General features: G+C 39.1%; 1 protein-coding gene across 1 annotated transcript in view; it reads right to left on the bottom strand.

Moving 5' to 3' along the window:
- Positions 1-549: 549 nt before the first annotated feature.
- Positions 550-20133, bottom strand: part of PCP4 (Purkinje cell protein 4) — a 70358-nt gene continuing 50774 nt past the window's right edge. Inside the window, exon 3 of the mRNA XM_081950404.1 lies at positions 550-970. Within this exon, the coding sequence (XP_081806530.1) occupies positions 843-970 (128 nt within the window). The 3' untranslated portion in view covers positions 550-842. The remainder of the gene's footprint in view (positions 971-20133) is intronic.

The following is a 20133-nucleotide window of genomic DNA, read 5'->3' as shown; positions in this document are numbered from 1 at the left end:
AGTTTAGGTAATAAAAATTCTGTAACAGGCAACTGTTTCTCTCGTGTCAGTTGTATATGCCACAGTTAACATCTGAATAAATGTTATTTTGGAGCAGGCTAAGGTGAGTTCCTTTTTAGAGCATTATCCAAGCCTCCTCTTAAAAATAATACTTTGCTATTTAGTTTTTAGAGCTCTATATAGTCCATAAATTGTAGGCACCTTTTGTGCCTCAGCTTGAGTGAACCATGTTTAAGTAGTTGAGGGTGGCAAGGGCAGAAATGATGCTCCAAACCTTGTAGGGTTAAAGTATCCATGTCACCACTCAAAACTCCCATATTTATTATTATTATGGTATCAGTCAATTAAATATTTAGACTGGAAAATGGCAAAATGTTTGGTTCTTTCCATCATTGAAAAATATTGGTTATTGACACGTGGATGACACTTTGGTTCACCAAATGAGATAAGAAAAATGTATACTTTCATTCCTCAGAAAATAAATAAGCTCAAAACATAATGTAATGTGGTGATTATCGCTCCCACTGAAGACAAAAGTGGACATTTGCATTCTTTTAATTTAAAGCACTGGATTTATTGAAATAATATAAGAATGCAGCGCAAGACTGACCAAATCTCAGTAATTTCATCCTAATATTTTATTTTAATATCAGGTAAAATGTGGATTACAGAAGAACTGATACTGGTTGTCAATATAGAGACTAAGCCACAGCATATGCATACTTATTTTGATATCTGACAATTGGGGTTTTAAATAGTGGTTACTCCTATACATGCATCTAAAAGTTTTAATTCATTTCCAGATAGACTAGTGTTTGATGGGGAAAACTGTGAGGTAGCAACTAAGACTGGGAGCCAGCCTTTTTCTTCTGGAATTTTCTGAATTGAGATTGTATCGCCACAGCAGCTTTCTCTGTCTCTGGTGCATCCATGTCTATGTCAAAATCCTCTGGAACTTTCTTTTGCGTATCTATATCAAGAAGATGAATAAACACAAACAAAAATAATTAATACACATTTAAGAAGAAAATTGCCAATATGGATTCTCTGATGAGAAGCCAAACAAAGACACCTTGTGATCTCTTCTCTCCTATTTCCATATATCTGAGAGATCTCACCTAGACACTCAGTTGACAGTGTTCTGAGACATGATAAGTGGCTGAGAATTAGGCGGCATTTCTCAATCTTGCCAAGACTGAGAAAAACTGATGTGGACACCATTTTAAATATCCCACAGATTAAAACCAGTATTTAGTATCAGCCTCCCAGCTTTGCTTTAAGTTTGAGGCCACACACAAAAAAAGAGGCTAAGGAAGGCCAAAAGTAGACACCAGCTGTCCAGGAATGACCAACATAGCTGTCTGCCTGGAACAAGCTAAATACAAGGAATTTGTTTTCAACTTCCTAAAGTTTTATTTTGATAAATAACTTGCGCAAGTTATTTGTTCAATGTTTCAAGGTTTGAGGCACATTTGGGAAATCCAAATATTTGATAGGCTTGCAGAAAAGGAGATTCCTGCAAAAAACTTGCAAATTAACAGGGCTGCTGTGATGAACAAGGTCAGTCACTGGACAGCATTTACCAAAAGACAAACTAGCTTTCTTGGGATGCTAAAGGCATTCTTGCAAATAAATTGCACTCCAAAAGGCTGGTACATTGCTCTGCAGCATGTCAATATCCTACTTAAATTAATTAAAATTAATTAATGTCAATAATTATTTAAAACAGTTTTAACAAGCTCCAAGGGAAGCTGAACTTGTTGGGCACCAGGGGAATTATCTGGAAGCATACTGGGGCCTGGTGCAGTATGTTATGGATTCTTGGCTTGCATTATCTCTTCCAATAATAAATTAATTGACAAGATTTTTCAAGTAGAATTTGCTCCTAATGTATTCTTGACTTCTTTAATTCTCAATTATTTTTAAACAAACATTTATTGACCATATCAATAGTGGTATGGAATATCTCATATCTATGACAACAGTACTGATTTAGAACAAGTGGACTGGAAACCCAATTCATTCATTATATTATATAACCTCTTACTCTAAATACTTAGAGAAATACAGGCACAACTTTTCACAAATGTCACTGAGCTCTACTGTTTTATTTGTAATCCAGGAGGGCCTGTGTTAGAAAATTATAATTGCTTTGTTTATTGTATATTTTTAGCTATTTGGTGTTAGCGTTTTAATAGTAGATTTTTTGTATGAAAATTTTTCAAAAGTATGTTTGCTATGGTTAAAATGGGTATCTAAAATATATCATATGGATATAGTTTTAATATAAAATAAGTCGAATGAATGAATGAATGAATGAATGAACCCGTCATTTCATATTCTATTTTACATTTGCTTGAAGACTTTAGATCTTTGGTCCTACAGTGGAAGGCTGATATTGCTAAGAATGCTTCAGGTCTTTGTTAAATCTTACTCTTCCTCCAACACCTTTTCTAGAAAACCTCATTTCTTTTAAACTTTCCAAAGTCAATAATGACTAACTTCAGCGTCAATCATCCATGGAAATTGGAGACAAAATTGAATTTCATGTGAGAATTCTAGAATATGATTGGAGCACTGGAGAAATTTGTTAAAACTATTTTCTTTGTTCATAACTTCATCTAATAAAAATCATCTATTTGTTCTGTTAATCTATTTGGAAAATAAACAGAAAATGTTAAATATAACACCAACGGAACTGCAGTTTCACTCTAAGGTTTCTCATGAGACATCAATGGAAATACAAAGGCTCTAAATTAAATTGAGAAATTGAAAAAGATACTTCCTCAAAAAGTAATAGGAAATCGCTTCCACATTGTTGTAAGGGAAACACGTTGATTTACCGTATGTACATAATCATCAAAAATCAAGCTTAGCTTAAAAGATGCATATTTGTTTTGATTTGTTTTCTGTTTTTGATACTGTTTTAATTACTATGAGCTGCCCAGAGTTGCTTAGGTTAGATGGGTGGCTATACAAATAAAATCACATAAATAAATCAACAACACTGGCTGGATTGCACTTTAAAAGCAAAACAATAAAGGTAATAAAGAAGCCATAGACCCACAGAAGAAAAGAATCCTAATAAAACAACCAAAAATCCAACCATCTTGACCCTTTCCTAACTTCTGCTTCCCTCTGGACTCAATCCTAATAGCATAGCTTTTTTCTATAATATATTAACTTCTGATATTTTGTTGCTGAAGGAAATATGGACCATAGGTGTTACATTGGGTAATGGAAAGGCACACAAGGCTAAAGGTAACAACAGCTCTTTATTATAACACAAGTAAGAACAATCCAGCGAAGGTTGAGTCTGACAGCAGCCCTTTTATAGGGAGCTGTCAGACCCTTCGACCAATGAGATTAAACCTCTGTTCCCGCCAGAACAGAGGACCTTGGTGGAAACCACTATAACTGAAGCTAGTATCTAACAATAGGTGATATTTCTTTTTCTAGGTACACTCCATACACACTCCAGGCATTACCCAGCATTAAAAATAAAAGATTCCTTTGGAGGTTTGAACAAAATGGTCACTACAAAATTTAACATCTCTGTGACTGTGTTGGGGCCACGTGGCAGTATGCCTCTAGCCCATTTTGGTCATCTTAAGCCTCACAATATGTTATTCATCAATATATATATATTCCCCTATTACAAACATATGATGAAGTTGATAGTATTTGGGATATTCTTGGCAACAATATCTCCAGACTGCTTTGCCAGTACCCAGATGCATTAGTAATTATTGCTGGTAATTTCAATGTTCATATTGGAGAGTCAGATGCTTTTTTACAAACTCATTTTAATTGGTCTCTCCCTTCAAATGAAATAATATTTCCTTTATTGGCTCAACAGTCTAAAAATAAAAGTATAATATGTCAGACTTCAGAGTGGACTCGCTTATAGATAGCCTGGATGTGGAACTAACTTTCTGAAGCTCCAAAGGAGCAAGTGTGTTTATTTTATGGTTCCACATACAGTACTTGATCTAATAAACCCAGATAGTGACCATTTCCCATTAATCTGCCATCTATCCCAAAGTAATTCTTAAGTTCCTAGCTGTCTTCTGAGGCCACAATAAAAAGACTCATTCAAAACAAATGGTCTTTTAGAATTGCTAGAAACTTGCCCACTCTGTTAAATTTAGAACCATTACTTCAACTGCACTTCCAAATCTGTTTAGCAAATGCTTCTGAAAAGATATTATCATATTACCAATCTATTACCCACACTCTCAGGCCCTGTTATTTAGGATTTGTTTAACAAATTGGTATACAGTTTAAAAAAGGCCCTTCTTACTGCAGAGTATACTTTTCAACCTAACAACTCATTAGGCTCTCTCCAGTCATTCAGGGAGCACAAGAGGTTTTATAAAGCACCTATCAAACAAAGAAGGGCAAGCACTGAAAGAGGATTGAGGGGGGAGAGTTAAGCTTAAGAACTCAACCTGGTTATGGTGCCTAATTAACTGCTCTCCTACAAGTAGTGTTTTAAATTTCATCTGCCAAATACCTGCGGATATTTGAACAAGTTACTTTCAGAACTTTTTAAAACCAGGAATATTAAATAAATAATCCAATGGTGGTTCCTCACTCAGTGATGACTTCTCCTGAATGCCTTCCTCTGTCTATGGATGGCTGAGTATTTCATGGTACAACTGAAATCTGGGGAAGCTCCTGGAACTCCCTCCAGAGTTGCTGAAAGAAAGTAAAGATTGGTAGGGCCCTGTGCTGGCTGCTCTTTTAACTTATATTAATAGCACAGCGCACTTTCCATCTGGATGGAATGAGGCCAAAGTTATCCCCCTTTAGAGGAACAGAGGAAATGGATTTAATCCTGCCAACTGTAGATCAATTATCTAGCTTAATATAATAAGCACAGTATATGCAAAGTATCTTTATTTAAAGGGTTGGATTGTGTCCAAAGTAAAAATAATTAGAGTTAAGGAACAGGAAGGATTTAGACTGGACTCTTCAACCTTTAACCATTATTCTGGTCTCACACCATTTAGGTTAAAAATATTCTTCACTACCCAATGGCACCCCTTTTTCAGCCTTTATGTATTTTAGATCAGCTTTTGATCTGATTCCAAGGGAGAGGCTATGACAAAAAATTCAGGAATCTTGTATGGATAAAAGATTGCTCCTTTTCATCCAGACTCTCTATTCCAGAGGTTTCCAACCTTGGCAACTTGAAGCCTGGCAGACTTCAACTTCCAGAAGTCCAGGAGTTCTGGAAGTTGAAGTCCACCAGGCTTCAATTTGCTAAGGTTGGAGACCCTCACTCTATTCTGACATCTCACTGAGAGTGAAATTTTCCCCCTAGGTGCATGTTTCTGGAGTTGGTTCCATGATAAGAAGTGTAAGGACAAGGTGTATCTAAGCCCCCTTATTTTTTAATTTGTACAGCAATTCATTTATTCAGCTTTACCATCTTCTAGTCATCGCTCTCCAATATTAGCAGATCATCCAATTTCAGCCTTGCTATATGCAAACAATGTAGTAGTATTATCTATCTCCCAGGTGGGAATGAAAAGGGCATTGTGAGAGCATTGGCTTCCTTTTGCCTAAAAGAACAACTTGTAGTAAATTATCAAAAAATTAGAGTTCCAGCGATCGCATGATACAACACTAGGTTGCATAAATGGAAAATTAATGGGCCTCCAATAGAGTAGTTAGTACTTAGAAATAGTTTGGGGTGGCACTTTCAGGGTTTCTTATCTTGGAGCACACATTTCTCTTATGGGGGAAGTATAGCCCAATGCAGGCCCAAAGCTGTCTTCAGAGTCTTCCCTTCAAGGAAGGCACATTTTGTTCCTGCAGCCTGCAAAGTTTTCCTTGCTAAGCTACTTAATGGTGTTCTAATTTGCATTTTTATAAAGTTTAATATCCTGGAAGCTGTCCAGTCCCAATTTGTAAAAGCAATACTTGCAGTTCCAAGACACATTAAGAATGCTGCCTTACAGTTAGAGAGAGGTTTGGTTTCTGCAAGTGCCAGATCTTATTATTTGCTTGTTTGCTTGTTTGTTTGTTTAATCAAATTAATATTGCTGCCCAGCTCCTCCAAAGGGGACACTGGGCAGTGCACAACAATAAAAGTCAGTATAAAACAAAAATCTAAAAGCCACAACAATAAATAATATAAAAACAAAAATACTATACCTGGACAAAGAGAGGATAAAAACAGCTCAGCAATGGAGCCATCAAGACCGATTTGCAGTTCCTTCATTTCTCCTTGAAATTGATTTTCCCCCACCCCCTGAAGTTCTGGCTCCACTGGTTCTCAGATGCTGTTTTAAATCAACCTGGCTAACAAAAGCCAATAGCAAATCCAGTCCTCAGTTTCTGTCCATTAGGGCTTGAAAATGCCAATAGTCATCGTAAACAACAAATCTGGGCTATTGATTTTCAAACCAGTTTAAGCCTAACATCCAACCTTACAGTTTTTGGATTCTCCCCATCATCTTATGTCTCTTCAGTTCTAATTCTGACATTTTGTCAGTGTTTCACATTGGTCAAGATAGATGCATTATCCTCTGCAGTTTCTGTTTGGGAGGTATAAAAACACTCCATTTCAGCATTGGGTGTGCCCACATGGAGATGGTTCTGTGGAATCTCTAAGCCATATGCTCCCTTGTTGTTCTATAGGAAATCAAGGAAGACACACACGTATGTATGTATGTATGTATGTATGTATGTATGTATGTATGTATATGTTTTCGTAGATTTTCACGGGTGTAGGCATGCTGCTCTTGTTGTATTCGGGTCTTTTCCCGTGTAAGATTGAGATTGTCTTGGCAACGTTTTGGCGAGGTCCCACTCGCCATCTTCAGGCTGGTGTTTTCTTTTGTGTTGTAACGACCTGGGTGCTGGGTGGGGTTCATTTGTTGAATAGGGCTGGTTTCCAGATGTCTGGTAGACGGGAGGTATCATCACGTTTATTCATGTTGTCGGGGTGTTTCTCTATTTCGATGGTTTTCATAATTATTCTCTTGTTGAAGTGTTCTGTTTTGGAGATTAATTTGGTTCCTTCAAAATCAATTTCATGTCCTGTTGCTTTAAGGTGCTGGAAAAGGGAGGAAGGTTTTTTTCTCTTTTTCTGATTGCATTCTTGTGTTCTGCAATGCATGCATTTATTCTCCTATTAGTTTGTCCAATGTATGTGGCAGGGCAGATTTTGCATGGTATTTCGTAGACTCCTTGGTTTTCTAGCTGGATCTTGTCTTTGGGGTTTCTTAAGATGTTGGCTATTTTTGGCTACATACAGCACAATGTTTATTTATCACTTCTATCTGATCAGAACTCTGGCATATCTTTCCAGGTTGTCCAATTTTGTACAACCATTTGTTGTGTCTGTCCCATCTATGGTTGCAGTTTAGCATAAATGTTGGTGATTGTACTATAGTTATTATAACAATGTGTATCATCTTACTGTATTTTTTAAAATATTGTTAATTATAGATCTATGTATTTTATTGTGGCACTTTCTGTAGTAAAAGTTTGATTGGCTATGCCACATTGAGCCCAACAGAACTTAAGTTTGAATAGCCATTTATAGACTTGTGCTTTTAGTATCCTTGCTGCTTTTTTTTTAAGCAGCACTTTAGTCTGTTTTTCACTTTTCCAAATTGTAATGTAACTTGTTCCATTACAATTCTACCTTGGAGCAAAGGTAGACGTTGGAGGACAGGAACACACTGTTGGAGGAGAGAATTCCCCACCCCCCCACATCAGCCTTCAACCCCCAGGCTGAAAAAGAAGAACTTCTGTTGCAACCTGCTTTGCAATGGAGTGGGGGAGAATCCCATCTCCTTCTTTTGTTCAGTAAAATATCCTGACCTTGGCCTTATTGACTTACTATTTGCAAATCCAGAATCATCAACAGACTTTATTGTCATAATTGTTTCCCAAACATATAGAATGCATTATTGCTGCCCTTTTAGACTACAAAAAACTGATAAGATAATGTTAAGCTTTCAAGGTTTAAGAGATCCATTATACTTCTGTTGCTTTAAAATGACTTTTAAATTCAAGGATTTTTTTTTAATGAGCTGCCCAGAGATTGTGGACTCAGGCAAAACATAAATTTTGTAACTTAATCAATGACTACTGTTAGATACTTATACCAAATTACAGTGGTTTCCACCAAGGTCCTCTATTCCGGCGGGAAAGAGGTTTAATCCTATTGGACGAAAGGTCTGACAGCTCCCTATAAAAGGGCTGCTGTCAGACTCAACCTTCGCTGGATTGTTCTTACTTGTGTTATAATAAAGAGCTGTTGTTACCGTTGAGCCTGGGTGTGCCTATCCATTACATAATCTAACAACTACAATTTTCATTGCTCACATTCAGTACAGAAAAGCCATCCTCTAAGGGTAAAAAATATGCTTAAATATACAAATATAGTTCACATTTATAGGTTTGGAGGTATTCCCAATGTTTTTTTTAATGTTCAAAAAGTGAATTTATATCTTATGCAATAATCACTACTTTGAGATTATGAGAAAAGCTGAAAGTAAATAATAGCTAAATTAGTTGGTCTTCTTAACTGCCTATCCAACTTCCCATTTTAGCACTCAGCAACTTATACAAATAATATAGCTGTGGAATTAAATGAGCTGTTCATCCAATTGTGCAGCAAATAAGTTAGCTTTATAATGTGTTTTTGCACAGCACAATCAATAAAAAGCAATGGATGGATGGCAAGCAAGCTCCTGAGAGTGCAAGTGTAATTACTCATGACCAAGCCTTCAGCTAATTTCTTGATTTACTTTTAAAGTCAGAACTGAAATGAATAATAGCAGTACTCGTAAATGAAAAGCATTCACCATGCCTCTGGAGGTGTGAATACCAAATCACTTGTGCTTGCATATGTATGTGAAACAATTTTATAAAGCTTTTGTTTTAAGAACAAAACTTTGAGGACAAAATTGTTACCAGGATATATCCCATCCCATTCTCACATTTCATTTTACTGTAACTTATCTCTGAAATTACCTTCTTCTCAATGATCTAGCAGTGTTCCAATATCTAAGGGGTGGCCACAAAGAAGAAGGGGTCAACCTATTCTCCAAAGCACCAAAAGGCAGCACAGGAAGCAATGGATGGAAATTAATCAAGAAGAGAACCAACCTACTGTATACCTAAGAAGAAATTTCCTGACAGATAGAAGAATTAATCAGTGGAAAGACTTGCCTTCAGGAGTTGTGGGTACTCCAACACCGAAGGTTTTTAAGAACAGATTGGACAACTTTTGGTCTGGAATGGTATAAGGTTTCCAACTTGAGCAGAGGGTTGGATTAGAAGACCTCCAAGATCCCTTCCAGTTCTGTTATTTTATAATTCTGTTATTTCAAAAATGAAGGTGCGGTTGATGAAAGAAAGGTCATTTGCCATTTAGTATCCCAAATATTTCTCCAGCCATTCAAATAATGGGCATTGAATAATTAAAGAAGTTTGATGTTTTTGAGACTGGGAGTAATGTAAAATGCATCATATGTTATATGTTCAACTGCATCCTTAGCCAATGTTTCAAACAAGTAATATCTATCTAAAAATTTACTCTTTTACTATCTTTTACTATCAATTGTTTACTTGCTATAGATTTTTATAGTCAGCAAATGGAATTTTGCTCTTCTTAACCCCATTCCCCAATTATATATTAATGTTCAAATGAATCTGTAAAACAATTGCAATATGTTCTAAGAAAATAATAAAAATATAAAGGAGAAAGGGAGAAAAGAGGACAAAATCCAAACACAAAGAATTTACCATAATCATAATTCTCCCATTTAAATTAACATCAATTGATTATCGAACAATCTGAGCTATTTTTCTTTTTCAAAAATTCTTTTCAACTAGCTAGTCAATCTCATATCTTATTACAGGAATACTGATACAGTCATTACATGAACACTTTGGAAACATTCTATGAAGAGAAATTACTCTCTACATCCCTAAAGTAATTAATGATATTAATCATGTAGACAGTTAGGCACTATTTGATAATCTCTAAAGAAATATTTCCAGTTGAGAAGATAAAATTAGACTGGCATTTATTTCTGTGGCTTTTTGTGTTTTGGAAAAGGAGTGTTCTTTTTTTTAACCTGTTTTTATTTTATTCAAAACAAAGTTAAGATACAAAATACAGAACAATTAAATAAAATACAGAACAATTGTTAAACAACAATTGACTACAGATGATATTTAGAAACAAACATGGATATTTGACCCAGGACGATTTGTTTATAACTTTGGGGATGATTTAGAATAGATAAAATGCCATGATGAATTGTCTACAAGTGGATTACAATAACAAACTGTTAACAGTTTTGAAACTCTAATTTTCTTTTGTTTCACTAATATTGTTTTTCTTGTGGTCTATTTGGTCATTAAAATAACATATAGAAGACAGGCCAACAAGTTGCAACTAGCTTTAGTAGTTTAAAATTTTTTGGAGTGCTTGTTTTGCAAGGTTGTATATTCATCACTATTCAACTAGAGGGGACAATATGTTTATGTCTTTTTTTTCTTTTTTGATGCATCTTTTTAATGTGTTGTTTTGTGTTTTCCCCCCTTTGTCCTTTTGAAAAAAGTGTTCTTAAAGATATACCATTTCAATTTACTGAGGATACTCATCTCAACATAACAATCCCTGATCCCAGACACTTAATCTGTTAATTGTACATCCTGTAAATGCACAGGGAATATACCTGGTGTACAGGAAAATATAAGAATTTTACTGTTAAAGCATCAAAAATAATGTCCTTAAATCAGAGGTGTCCAAACTTGGCAACTTTAAGACTTGTGGACTTCAACTCCCAGAATTCCCCAGCCAGCAGCTGGCTGGGGAATTCTGGGAGTTGAAGTCCACAAGTCTTAAAGTTGCCAAGTTTGGACACCCCTGCCTTAAATGAAAGGAGCTGGTAATACAAACAAATGGATAACTTTATCCTGTTTGTACAACACTGAGTTATTTTGGCAGGAGTCTGTTCTCTGAGCTTGCAGTTTAACCCTTGCCAAAATGTACAATCTGAGCTATCAATATTCTCAACAATTTCTAATCAAGTTATTTTAATATTTTTTGAAAAAACATTCTCTCCCAAAAATTACTCTTATATCAAAAGGAAGACTCGGGCAGTGTAATATTCTTATATTGATGATTATTTTTATATGCAGTATGATAGCTTCTGTATTCTGACATTTGACATTATTTTAGCACATCCCTTAGAATTCTTAATCTTTTGTGCAGAAGAAAAGGAGAGAGGCAGGCACATATATTTGCAGATGCACACAAATATTCTAAAATAAATATTAAAAATCATGGAAAATATCAGTGGTTGTCGTTGCTATTAATTATCCCCAATTCTTTCACTGACCATTGAAATGATGGCAAACATATAGCTTTCTAAATTTAAATGTAGAGGTTTTAAATTAGAAATTGATTGCAACTCTTTAAGGATTTCGGAAATAGTAATGTCAGCATTACAAATTTGAATAGTCCCATCAGTGCGTATCAGTATTACCTGTAGTCAGAGAGAAACTATAGTGAAATCTAATATTGCTCCATGAAAGCAAGAATGCATGCAATGTCTATATTAGAATACATCAAATTGGGACCGAACAGGCAGGTCTACAAAGTATATCAGCACTTTGTACAGCAAAGGAGAATTGCCTAATGCCTCATCTCCCTCTTTAGTGAGGCAGATAATTATGACAATTTTAGAGGACCTATGTAAATCAAGATGATTCACTTAACTGATAATGAAGCAGAAGCTTTCCCATATCCTTATTTGACTGTGATAGCCTACAGAGGGCACCAATCCAATGGTATAAATATACTAGCTGTAAAATCTTTACCTTTTAAAGGGACAATTAAATACATAAATATATATTTAAAAGATAATTATCATTAGAAAATGACAGACATTGTATTTTATGCAGTTACAGGCCTGTACGCTTTATAGTTTTGCATGCTATCATCAGGAAATAGCTCAGCAAAAACAGATCTTGAAGAGATTCAGCATGGTGTCAGGGTAGCGTTAGATATTTACATTTTAATAGTGTGAGCAGAAATTAAAACAAACCGTTCTTATATCCCCAACCATCTGTTCATATTTTATTTTGCCAAGCTGGATGACAATCCTTTATAGACTCAGTCAATTATTTCAGTTGTTTCAGAATGATGAAGAGCTCACGAACTGATTATGTAGTAATAATACTTGTTTTCCAGTTATTGTTAAGGACAAAAGCAGAACTCACACAATTATAGTTTTTACTCAATAACAGAACTGAGGCAGTAACAGGCAGGCAGCAACATAACTTTGTAGCTGTAAAAGAGAGTAAATCTCTGCCTGTTCGCTGCAATGGAAGACATATTCTCGTCCTGTTTAGCTGTCTGATGTCATTTTACTGTCTAATCTGATTAGCTTCCATATGTATGTAAATATTTATTTGCAATCCTTTTATTCTCTGATAATGATTGTTCCCAAAGAACTTGTATTGATTCAAACTTGCATTCTGGAAAAGAAAGAGACAAGGAGTGGAAGAAAAAGAGACAAGAGAGATCAATTAAGTGGTAAGCAGTAAGATTGAACTGTCCTTCCTTGTTTTAATATTATTTGTTTTGTTTTGCTTGTTTTTGCTCAAAAATGCAAAATGCACAGTCCATCGGCACCTCTTCTTTGCTCAGGGAAGGCAGGACCAAAAAACTCTGGGCCTGTTTTGCTCACCCAGGAACCTGTTCCAAACCCATTTGCAGAGTGTAACTTTCACATTGTCAAAGGGAAAACCTGATGTAGCTCTTCAACCAAAAGAAGTCATATTTATTTTCATTTATTTTATTTAGTTTGCCAAACATGTAAAAGATAACAGGTATAAATATAAACATAAATATGAACACAGTAAATGGGTACGAATAATTGGAGACAGTAGGACAGGGACGCTAGGCACGCTGGTGCACTTATGCACGCCCCTTACATACCTCTTAGGAATGGGGTGAGGTCAACAGTAGACAGTCTTTGGTTTAAGTTATGGGAGTTTGGGGATGTAACAACAGAGTCGGGTAGTGCATTCCAGGCATTGACCACTCTTGCTGAAGCTGTATTTTTTGCAATTGAGTTTGGAACGGTTTACTTTGAGTTTGTATCTATTATTTGCTCGTGTATTGCTTTAGTTGATGGATGGATCCAGAATTGCTGTGGCAATGGAACCAGAATTCCTTCTACCATCCCAGAAGAACTGACAGAAAAAGAGGAGTACTTATGTGAGAGCAAGGAGCAAAGTGAGTTCCTTGCAGTTGTTACTTCTTTGACCAATTTCAGTATCGAGACTGATTTTCCTATGTCACACTGGTCTTCTTGCAAAAGAAACTATGCAGACTTCTAAGGATCCTCTGTTCTCAGCTTATGAATGAAACCAAAGCTAGCCTGTCTTCAGTTCTTGATTCCCAGGGCTTCTTTCAAAAATGGCTGAATGCTGTCGTGGCATCAGCATCTTACTTATATGATTAATTATTGCTGTCAGGCATGCCTCCTTCAATATCCAAGAAAGAAAAACCTCAGCTCCATGTTAATAGAGATAAAGTACTTTTACTAGATATGAAATGAAAGCAGCTAAAGGAAAGCAAGATCTGAGCCAGAAAGGCGGGAACATATACATATCAAACGTTTACCCAGCACCCTCCCCCCAATTCCCCAATCCAGTGTCCAATCTGCAACTCCCTAAGGTGTCATGTGGGATGCATCTTCAAACAGCCTCCTCAAGTTGGTATGTGAGACAGTTGGCCTTGACCAAGTCCAAACATCAGCCACCAGCCTGCACAGAAGATGGTGAGAACAAGACTCCTCCAGTACAATATTATTCCCTTCCCCAATACCATGCCCCCCCATTCCTATGGCAGCCGATAGTAAGCAAGTGTAGCAAAGCAGCTGTAAGCAAGTAACCAAAACAGAGGCTGACATCCGGCCGTCCTCCAGAAAGAGATATCATCCCTGCAGGAAAAGAGAGAGGAAAAACAATACAAAATAACAATATAGCATATACATCTATTATAAAATCAAGGCTTATCAGGATAACTGGTCAGCCAGAACATACAGTTTAGCTCCTACCCACGCCAGTCCATCTTTCATGGTGCATTCATCAGAATGTTCCTTGAACCAGTCATTGGATTCAAGGCCGTCTTTGAGTTTGTTCATTAGGTCCGTAGTTACATCCAAGTCTACTGGGCCTTGCCTCCTAGTAATCATTGGGGCAGCAATATTTCTAGCTGGGATGACCGGATGAACCACGCTCAGTTTAGAGCTGTTGTACTGGGGAAGCTGGACAAGGCATCAGCCATAAAGTTCTCCCCCCCCGCCCCGGGATGTATTTCAGGGTAAAATTGAACCAGTTGAAGTGTTGTGCCCAACACACTTGTTTAGGTGACAGTTTTTATGGGATCTTCAATGGTTCTAAATTTTTATGATCAGTCCATACTTCAAAAGGGTGTTTCGCCCCCTCCAGGAAATGTCACCATGTCATCAAAGCCCATCTAACAGCAAAAGCTTCCTTCTCCCATATGGCCCATCTCCTTTCTGTCTCTGTAAGCTTACGTGAGGTGTAAGCACACAGGTGCAATTTACCATCAGAGTTTGTTTGAAGTAATACCGTCCCCATCACCACATCACTGGCATCAGCCTGTACCACGAATGGTGCATCCATACCAGGGTGTTTCAAAACTGGCTCTGCTGCAAAGAATCGCTTTAATTTATCGAAAGCAGCTTGACACTCCATAGTCCAGTTCAAAGGCTTCCCCGGCCGAGGTTTTGCTTCTCCTTTATATTTTAGAAGATTTGTAATGGGCAGAGTGATGTTAGCAAACGAGGGAATAAATTAATGATAAAAATTTGCAAATCCCAGAAAACTTTGGAATTGCTTGCGGGTGCGAGGAGGCACCCAATCAGTAATGGCCTGGACTTTTGCTGGGTCCATCTTGATGCCTTTGTGGGAGATACGGTATCCCAGGTAATCGATCTTCTCCTGATGAAATTCACATTTAGACAATTTCGCATAAAGTACAGTGGCCCAGACTTTCTTGAGGACTGAGTGGACCAAAGTCACGTGTTCCTCACATGTTTCCATGTAGATAAGGATGTTGTCGAGATAGACTTACATGCCCTTATACAGGTGCTCATGCAAAACTTCATTTATTAATTGCATGAAAACTGCTGGCGCCCCCTGCAGACCAAATGGGAGTACCTTGAACTGGAATCATCCCAAAGGGCAGTTGAAAGCAGTTTTCCACTCATCCCCTTCTTTGATTCTGACTCTGTAGTAGGTCCAACTTGGTAAAAACCTTCCCCTTCCCCAAGTGGGCTAACATATCCTTCATGAGTGGCTGAGGGTATACATTTTCCATGCAAATTCCATTAAGGTTTTTGTAATTCACACATAAATGAAAGGAGCCATCTTTCTTTTCTCTGAACAATACAGGTGCGGCCACTCGTGGCCTAGCTGGTTGTATGAAACCCCTTTTAAAGTTTTTATCAATGAACTTTCATAATTCCTCCATTTCACTGGTGGGGTCATCGAGTATATCTAGGGCTTAGAGAGTTTCTCCCCTGGGATGATTTCAATGCGGCAATCAGTGGCGTGGTGGTGGTGGGTTAGTTTGTTGGAGGCCTTTTCACTGAAAACCTCCTTGAGGTCCCAATATTCTTTGGTGATTTTCTCTTCTCCTTTAATCTTCTCCTGCGCTGAGGCAGCTAGGTTCTTTTCAGCATTGGCTATGTGGGACGTCCTCCCCTTCCCCTCAGGGGGGTTTGCAGAATGAATGCACAACCACCCTTTCCTCCAGTTCACGGTTTCCATTTCCGTAGCCATGGTAATCCCAGCATGAGGGGCCGAGCCATCCCAGGTGCCATGATGAAACTCAAGGTTTCTTGGTAATCCCCCATCCACCTTTCTATTGGTTCAGTTACAAAATGGGCAGAGGCACCCCCAGCGATTGACCCATCCAACTGGCAAAAGGCAATGGAAACTTTCAAAGTCCTCAGTCTTAAACCCATTTTCTCCACCATCTCCGGGCTGATTACACATCGGGTGCATCCAGAGTCTAAAAGGGCCAGCATCTTCCTCTGGGCTCCAGTTGATGGCATTTTTAATTCTACTGGGATGGTCATGGGGCCCGATCGGGGACTCACCAAGTGGTCATCATTGGAATCATTTTCACTTTCTCCCGTGGAAGAGGAGGATTCCTTCTCCTCCTGGCCTGGAGAAGGACATCAGCACCTTCCACGCCTTCCAGGGCAGTTTCACAGCATCTCCCTAGCTACCAGCCAGGTTCCTTCCCACCAGCCGAGGTCAGCATATGCACAAACAGCTCACAAAACTCCTGTGTGTACTCAACCTCAGGCCTCCCTTCCTGGGTTAAGGGTTTCATCCTGTTTTTCGCCTTTTGATTTAGGAGGGGATCATCAAAATGTTTCCTCAGGGCAGTCATAAACTCCTTGTAATCTCTCAGCAGGGAGGAATCATCATTACACAGGGCTAACATCCAGGCAGCTGCTTTGCCTCCCAAAGCCATAGTAACCCTTCTTACTTTGGCAATTTCTGATGAGAAAACTTCCCCATACTCTTGCATGTAATCCCAAACTTGCTGTAAAAAGCCCCCCAGTTCTTTGGGATCTCCTCTGTAGTTCACTCCAGTGGAGGAATCCGAGGCATTTGGTGCCTTCGGGGTTTTTTCCCCCTCCTTGGGGGAGCTCAAACTGCTGCTGCTGTAGCTGTGGCCCCTCCCTCTTGCCCAGCTCTGGGAGCTGTTCCCAGGGACATTTCAGGGCTAACCAGGTGTTCTGCTCCCCCCACTGCCTGCTCGGCTAATCCATTCTCCCTTTCAGTGAGATTTACATGGGAATGCCGTCATTCCCAAGCCTCCTGAAGAAGGTGTAAACCATGGGTCATCATGAGATTCTCTCTTTCCGCTGCCTGCCAGTCATCTTTTGGTTTTCGGCTGGTTGTGACGCTTGCCATTCTCTCCTCCTGCTTGTTGCAGGGGTTAGACATTTGGGTGCTCCCCCCCTGGAAGCTTTTAACTCCAGGATAGGTGTGAAGTGAGATCTTGCTTAATGTCAGGCATGCCTCCGTCAATATCCAAGAAAGAAAAATCTCAACTCCATGTTAATAGAGATAAAGTACTTTTACTAGATATGAAGTGAAAGCAGCTAAAAGGAAAGCAAGATCTGAGCCAGAAAGGCAGGAACATATACATAGCAAACGTTTACTCAGCACCCTCCCCCCCCAATTCCACAACCCAGTGTCCAATCTGCAACTCCCTAATGTGTCATGTGGGGTGCATCTTCAAACAGCCTCCTCAAGTTGGTATGTGAGACGGTTGGCCTTGACCAAGTCCAAACATCAGCCACCAGCATGCGCAGAAGATTGAGAGGACAAGACTCTCCAAAGAGCAAAGCAGCCGTAAACAAGTAACCAAAACAGAGGCTGACAATCGCTTTATTTTACTCTAATGGAAAAATGTCATTTTTTAAAAAATATGAAAATGGTCAAAGCCAAGGATCAGGAAAAGAAGCACTTCTGGACAAACAGCCAGCAATGCATCTTTATGCTGGTACAGAATAAATCTAAAACTTCTGATTCAGGTCTGCAGTTGGAGAATCAGCTTACTTTTCTGGGAATGCCATTTATACAGATGTTGGCTGGTGAAAGCATGGTGCAATCCTATTTGATATCTGTGTTTTAACAGTTTGGGTATCCTTATTTCCAAGGTGCAAAGTCATACTGACATTGGTCAGGCATGAGTGCTCTTAATCTGGATGACATTTAGAAACATACCAAACGCTTCAATGTAATCTGAAATAATGATAATATGACTCTTTAAATTACATTTTTAATTAAGCTGATTTAAGTCCTATTGCGAGGATTGGCCCTCAGTAGATTAATGGCGCCTGTCAATTGTCCATTGCTTTAATTCTTTTTGAAATGAGTAATCTATGATACATTTATGAAGGGGAAAGTCTCCTAAGGGAAAATTTTATTCTCGTAGAGGCTCTAAATGCAGTCGATCCATTTAACTATCATGCTCCCACTGAAACTGGAGTGATCAATTCTGCAGGGCTAATGGCAGCATCTATGCCCAAGGAGGAGGTGTCAGCCTGTTTAAAAAAAAATAGGAAGGAAATGAAAGGCACAAAACAAAACAAAACCTCATGTCTGATAATGCCCGAGAACGAACAGTAGCCCCTCAATACTGAGTCACTTGGATAGGAAGAGGGAGGTGCAACAGAAATTGCCAGCAGAGAGAAAGGCACAGCCAGCAGTGTAGGAGGCTTTAAAATGTCAGCTGTTGTAAGAGCTGAGATTAGAGAAAAGGCAAGGAGGCAAATCAGGGTGAGTAGGAAAAAGGAAAGTGAATGGTCCTTTCTCTGTTATTTGACCTGCTTCTTTCCATTTCCTCCCCTGAGCAAAATAAGAAAAAGATGACAGTGGAAGAAGCAGAGATAAAATGTAGAGAGAACAACTCAGTGGCTGCAGAGTGAATTGCCAGGCTGACAATTAGAAGTTTTTAAAATGTGTATATTCACAGGCATAACCGATAGCAAAGGAGGGGAAGGGACGCGTCCACCTCTATCAACCTACAAATTCCTACACAATTGTCACTTGAATAGAATGTTAGAAAAAGTTTTTGCGAATGCAGATTTATTTTTTAAAGTAATGCCCCTTATCTCGTTTGGCGACACAAAGTTTAAAATATTTTGCCTGAAATAGTACTGCTGTTCCAGAGGTGGGTTCCTACCGGTTCGGCCGAGGAGGTAGTAATTCAGCTGTCTACACATCCAAACTGGTTCTATTATCTTGTTTTTTGCTTCTGCGCATGCACAGAAACAGTTTTTTACTACTGTGCCCATAGCTCCCATGCGCCCGAAGCACATCCCTGAGCAAACTGGCAGTAAAAGAATCCATAACCCACCCCTGTGCTAATGATACTGAGTTTTAAAGCTCATCATATTGTGAACATGACAAACATTCTGGGTTTCCCAAGATCAAACTACCCTGAAATGAAATGGCAAAATACCATTTTCTATTAATTTGGGGAAGAAAACCTCCTATATGCTTCATACAAGGATGTCAAACTCAAGGCTCATGGGCCCAATCTGGCCCGCGCAGCCATCCTAGAAACTGTAAGGTTCTGGCCTGTGTCACTTTGGCCTGGCCCATGCTATCCCGGTGGGTGTGAGCATGCACAGGCCCAGTTCTCCATCACCACATGCAGGGCAACTAAAGTAGTCTGTGGGACTACAGTAAAAAAAAATAGTTCAGACCTTCTAACCTCATGAGATTTTTTTTTCTGAGAAGTTAGAAGTTCTGAACTTTTTTTTTTTTTTACTGTAGTCCCACAGACTACTTTTCTTGCTGTACACGCAGCAGCAGAGAACAGAGCTGGAGAGCACGTTAGTGAAGGGATGTGCCCTGTGGGGGTGTGTGTGAAGGTTTGGAATGGCTGGCCTGGCTGGCCTGGCTGAAGGGCCCTCGGATACGCCGAGGCAAGGTGGATGACAGCTCCGCATCCCCTACCTTGCTTCGTCCTCCACAACCACCCACCATCACCTCGGTTCATTCTTCTTCTTTATTCTTTGCCACTTCTTCTCCTTGCTCGCTGTTGTAACCTAGCAGGAAGCTGAGCAATGCACTGGTGCAGTGGCTACAAAGCGAGGCAGTGGGGGTGGAGGACAAAGCAAGGCAGATCTGCCCCCCACACTCTGCATTGGCTTACCTGAGGGCCCTGCCAGCCAGGCACTAAAGTACTGCAACTACCGCCACAGCGAAAAACACACACACAGACACAGAGAGAGAGAGAGAGACAGACACACACAGACACACACAGACAGACAGTCACACACACACACAGAGAGAGAGAGAGAGAGAGAGAGAGAGAACTCTCCAACCTCTCTGTTTGTGGGTGGGAGTGTGTATGAGAGGGAGAGAGGGATCCATGCTTCAGTCGAGGTGCCCAAGCTGCTGGCAGAAGCAGGGGTGGCAGGAGCCACCTGAGCAGCCATGATTCCCCCCTCCCCAACCATCCAGCCCTACCTGCCTTGCTCCCTGCCTGGCCAGCCAGCTGGTGCAAAGCCTCCC

This window comes from Natrix helvetica, assembly GCF_964273705.1.
Source record: "Natrix helvetica genome assembly, chromosome: 4".
Taxonomy (NCBI): Eukaryota; Metazoa; Chordata; class Lepidosauria; order Squamata; family Natricidae; genus Natrix; species Natrix helvetica.
The sequence above is the reverse complement of the archived record's forward strand: the minus strand, read 5'-3'. Positions and strand labels throughout refer to the sequence as shown.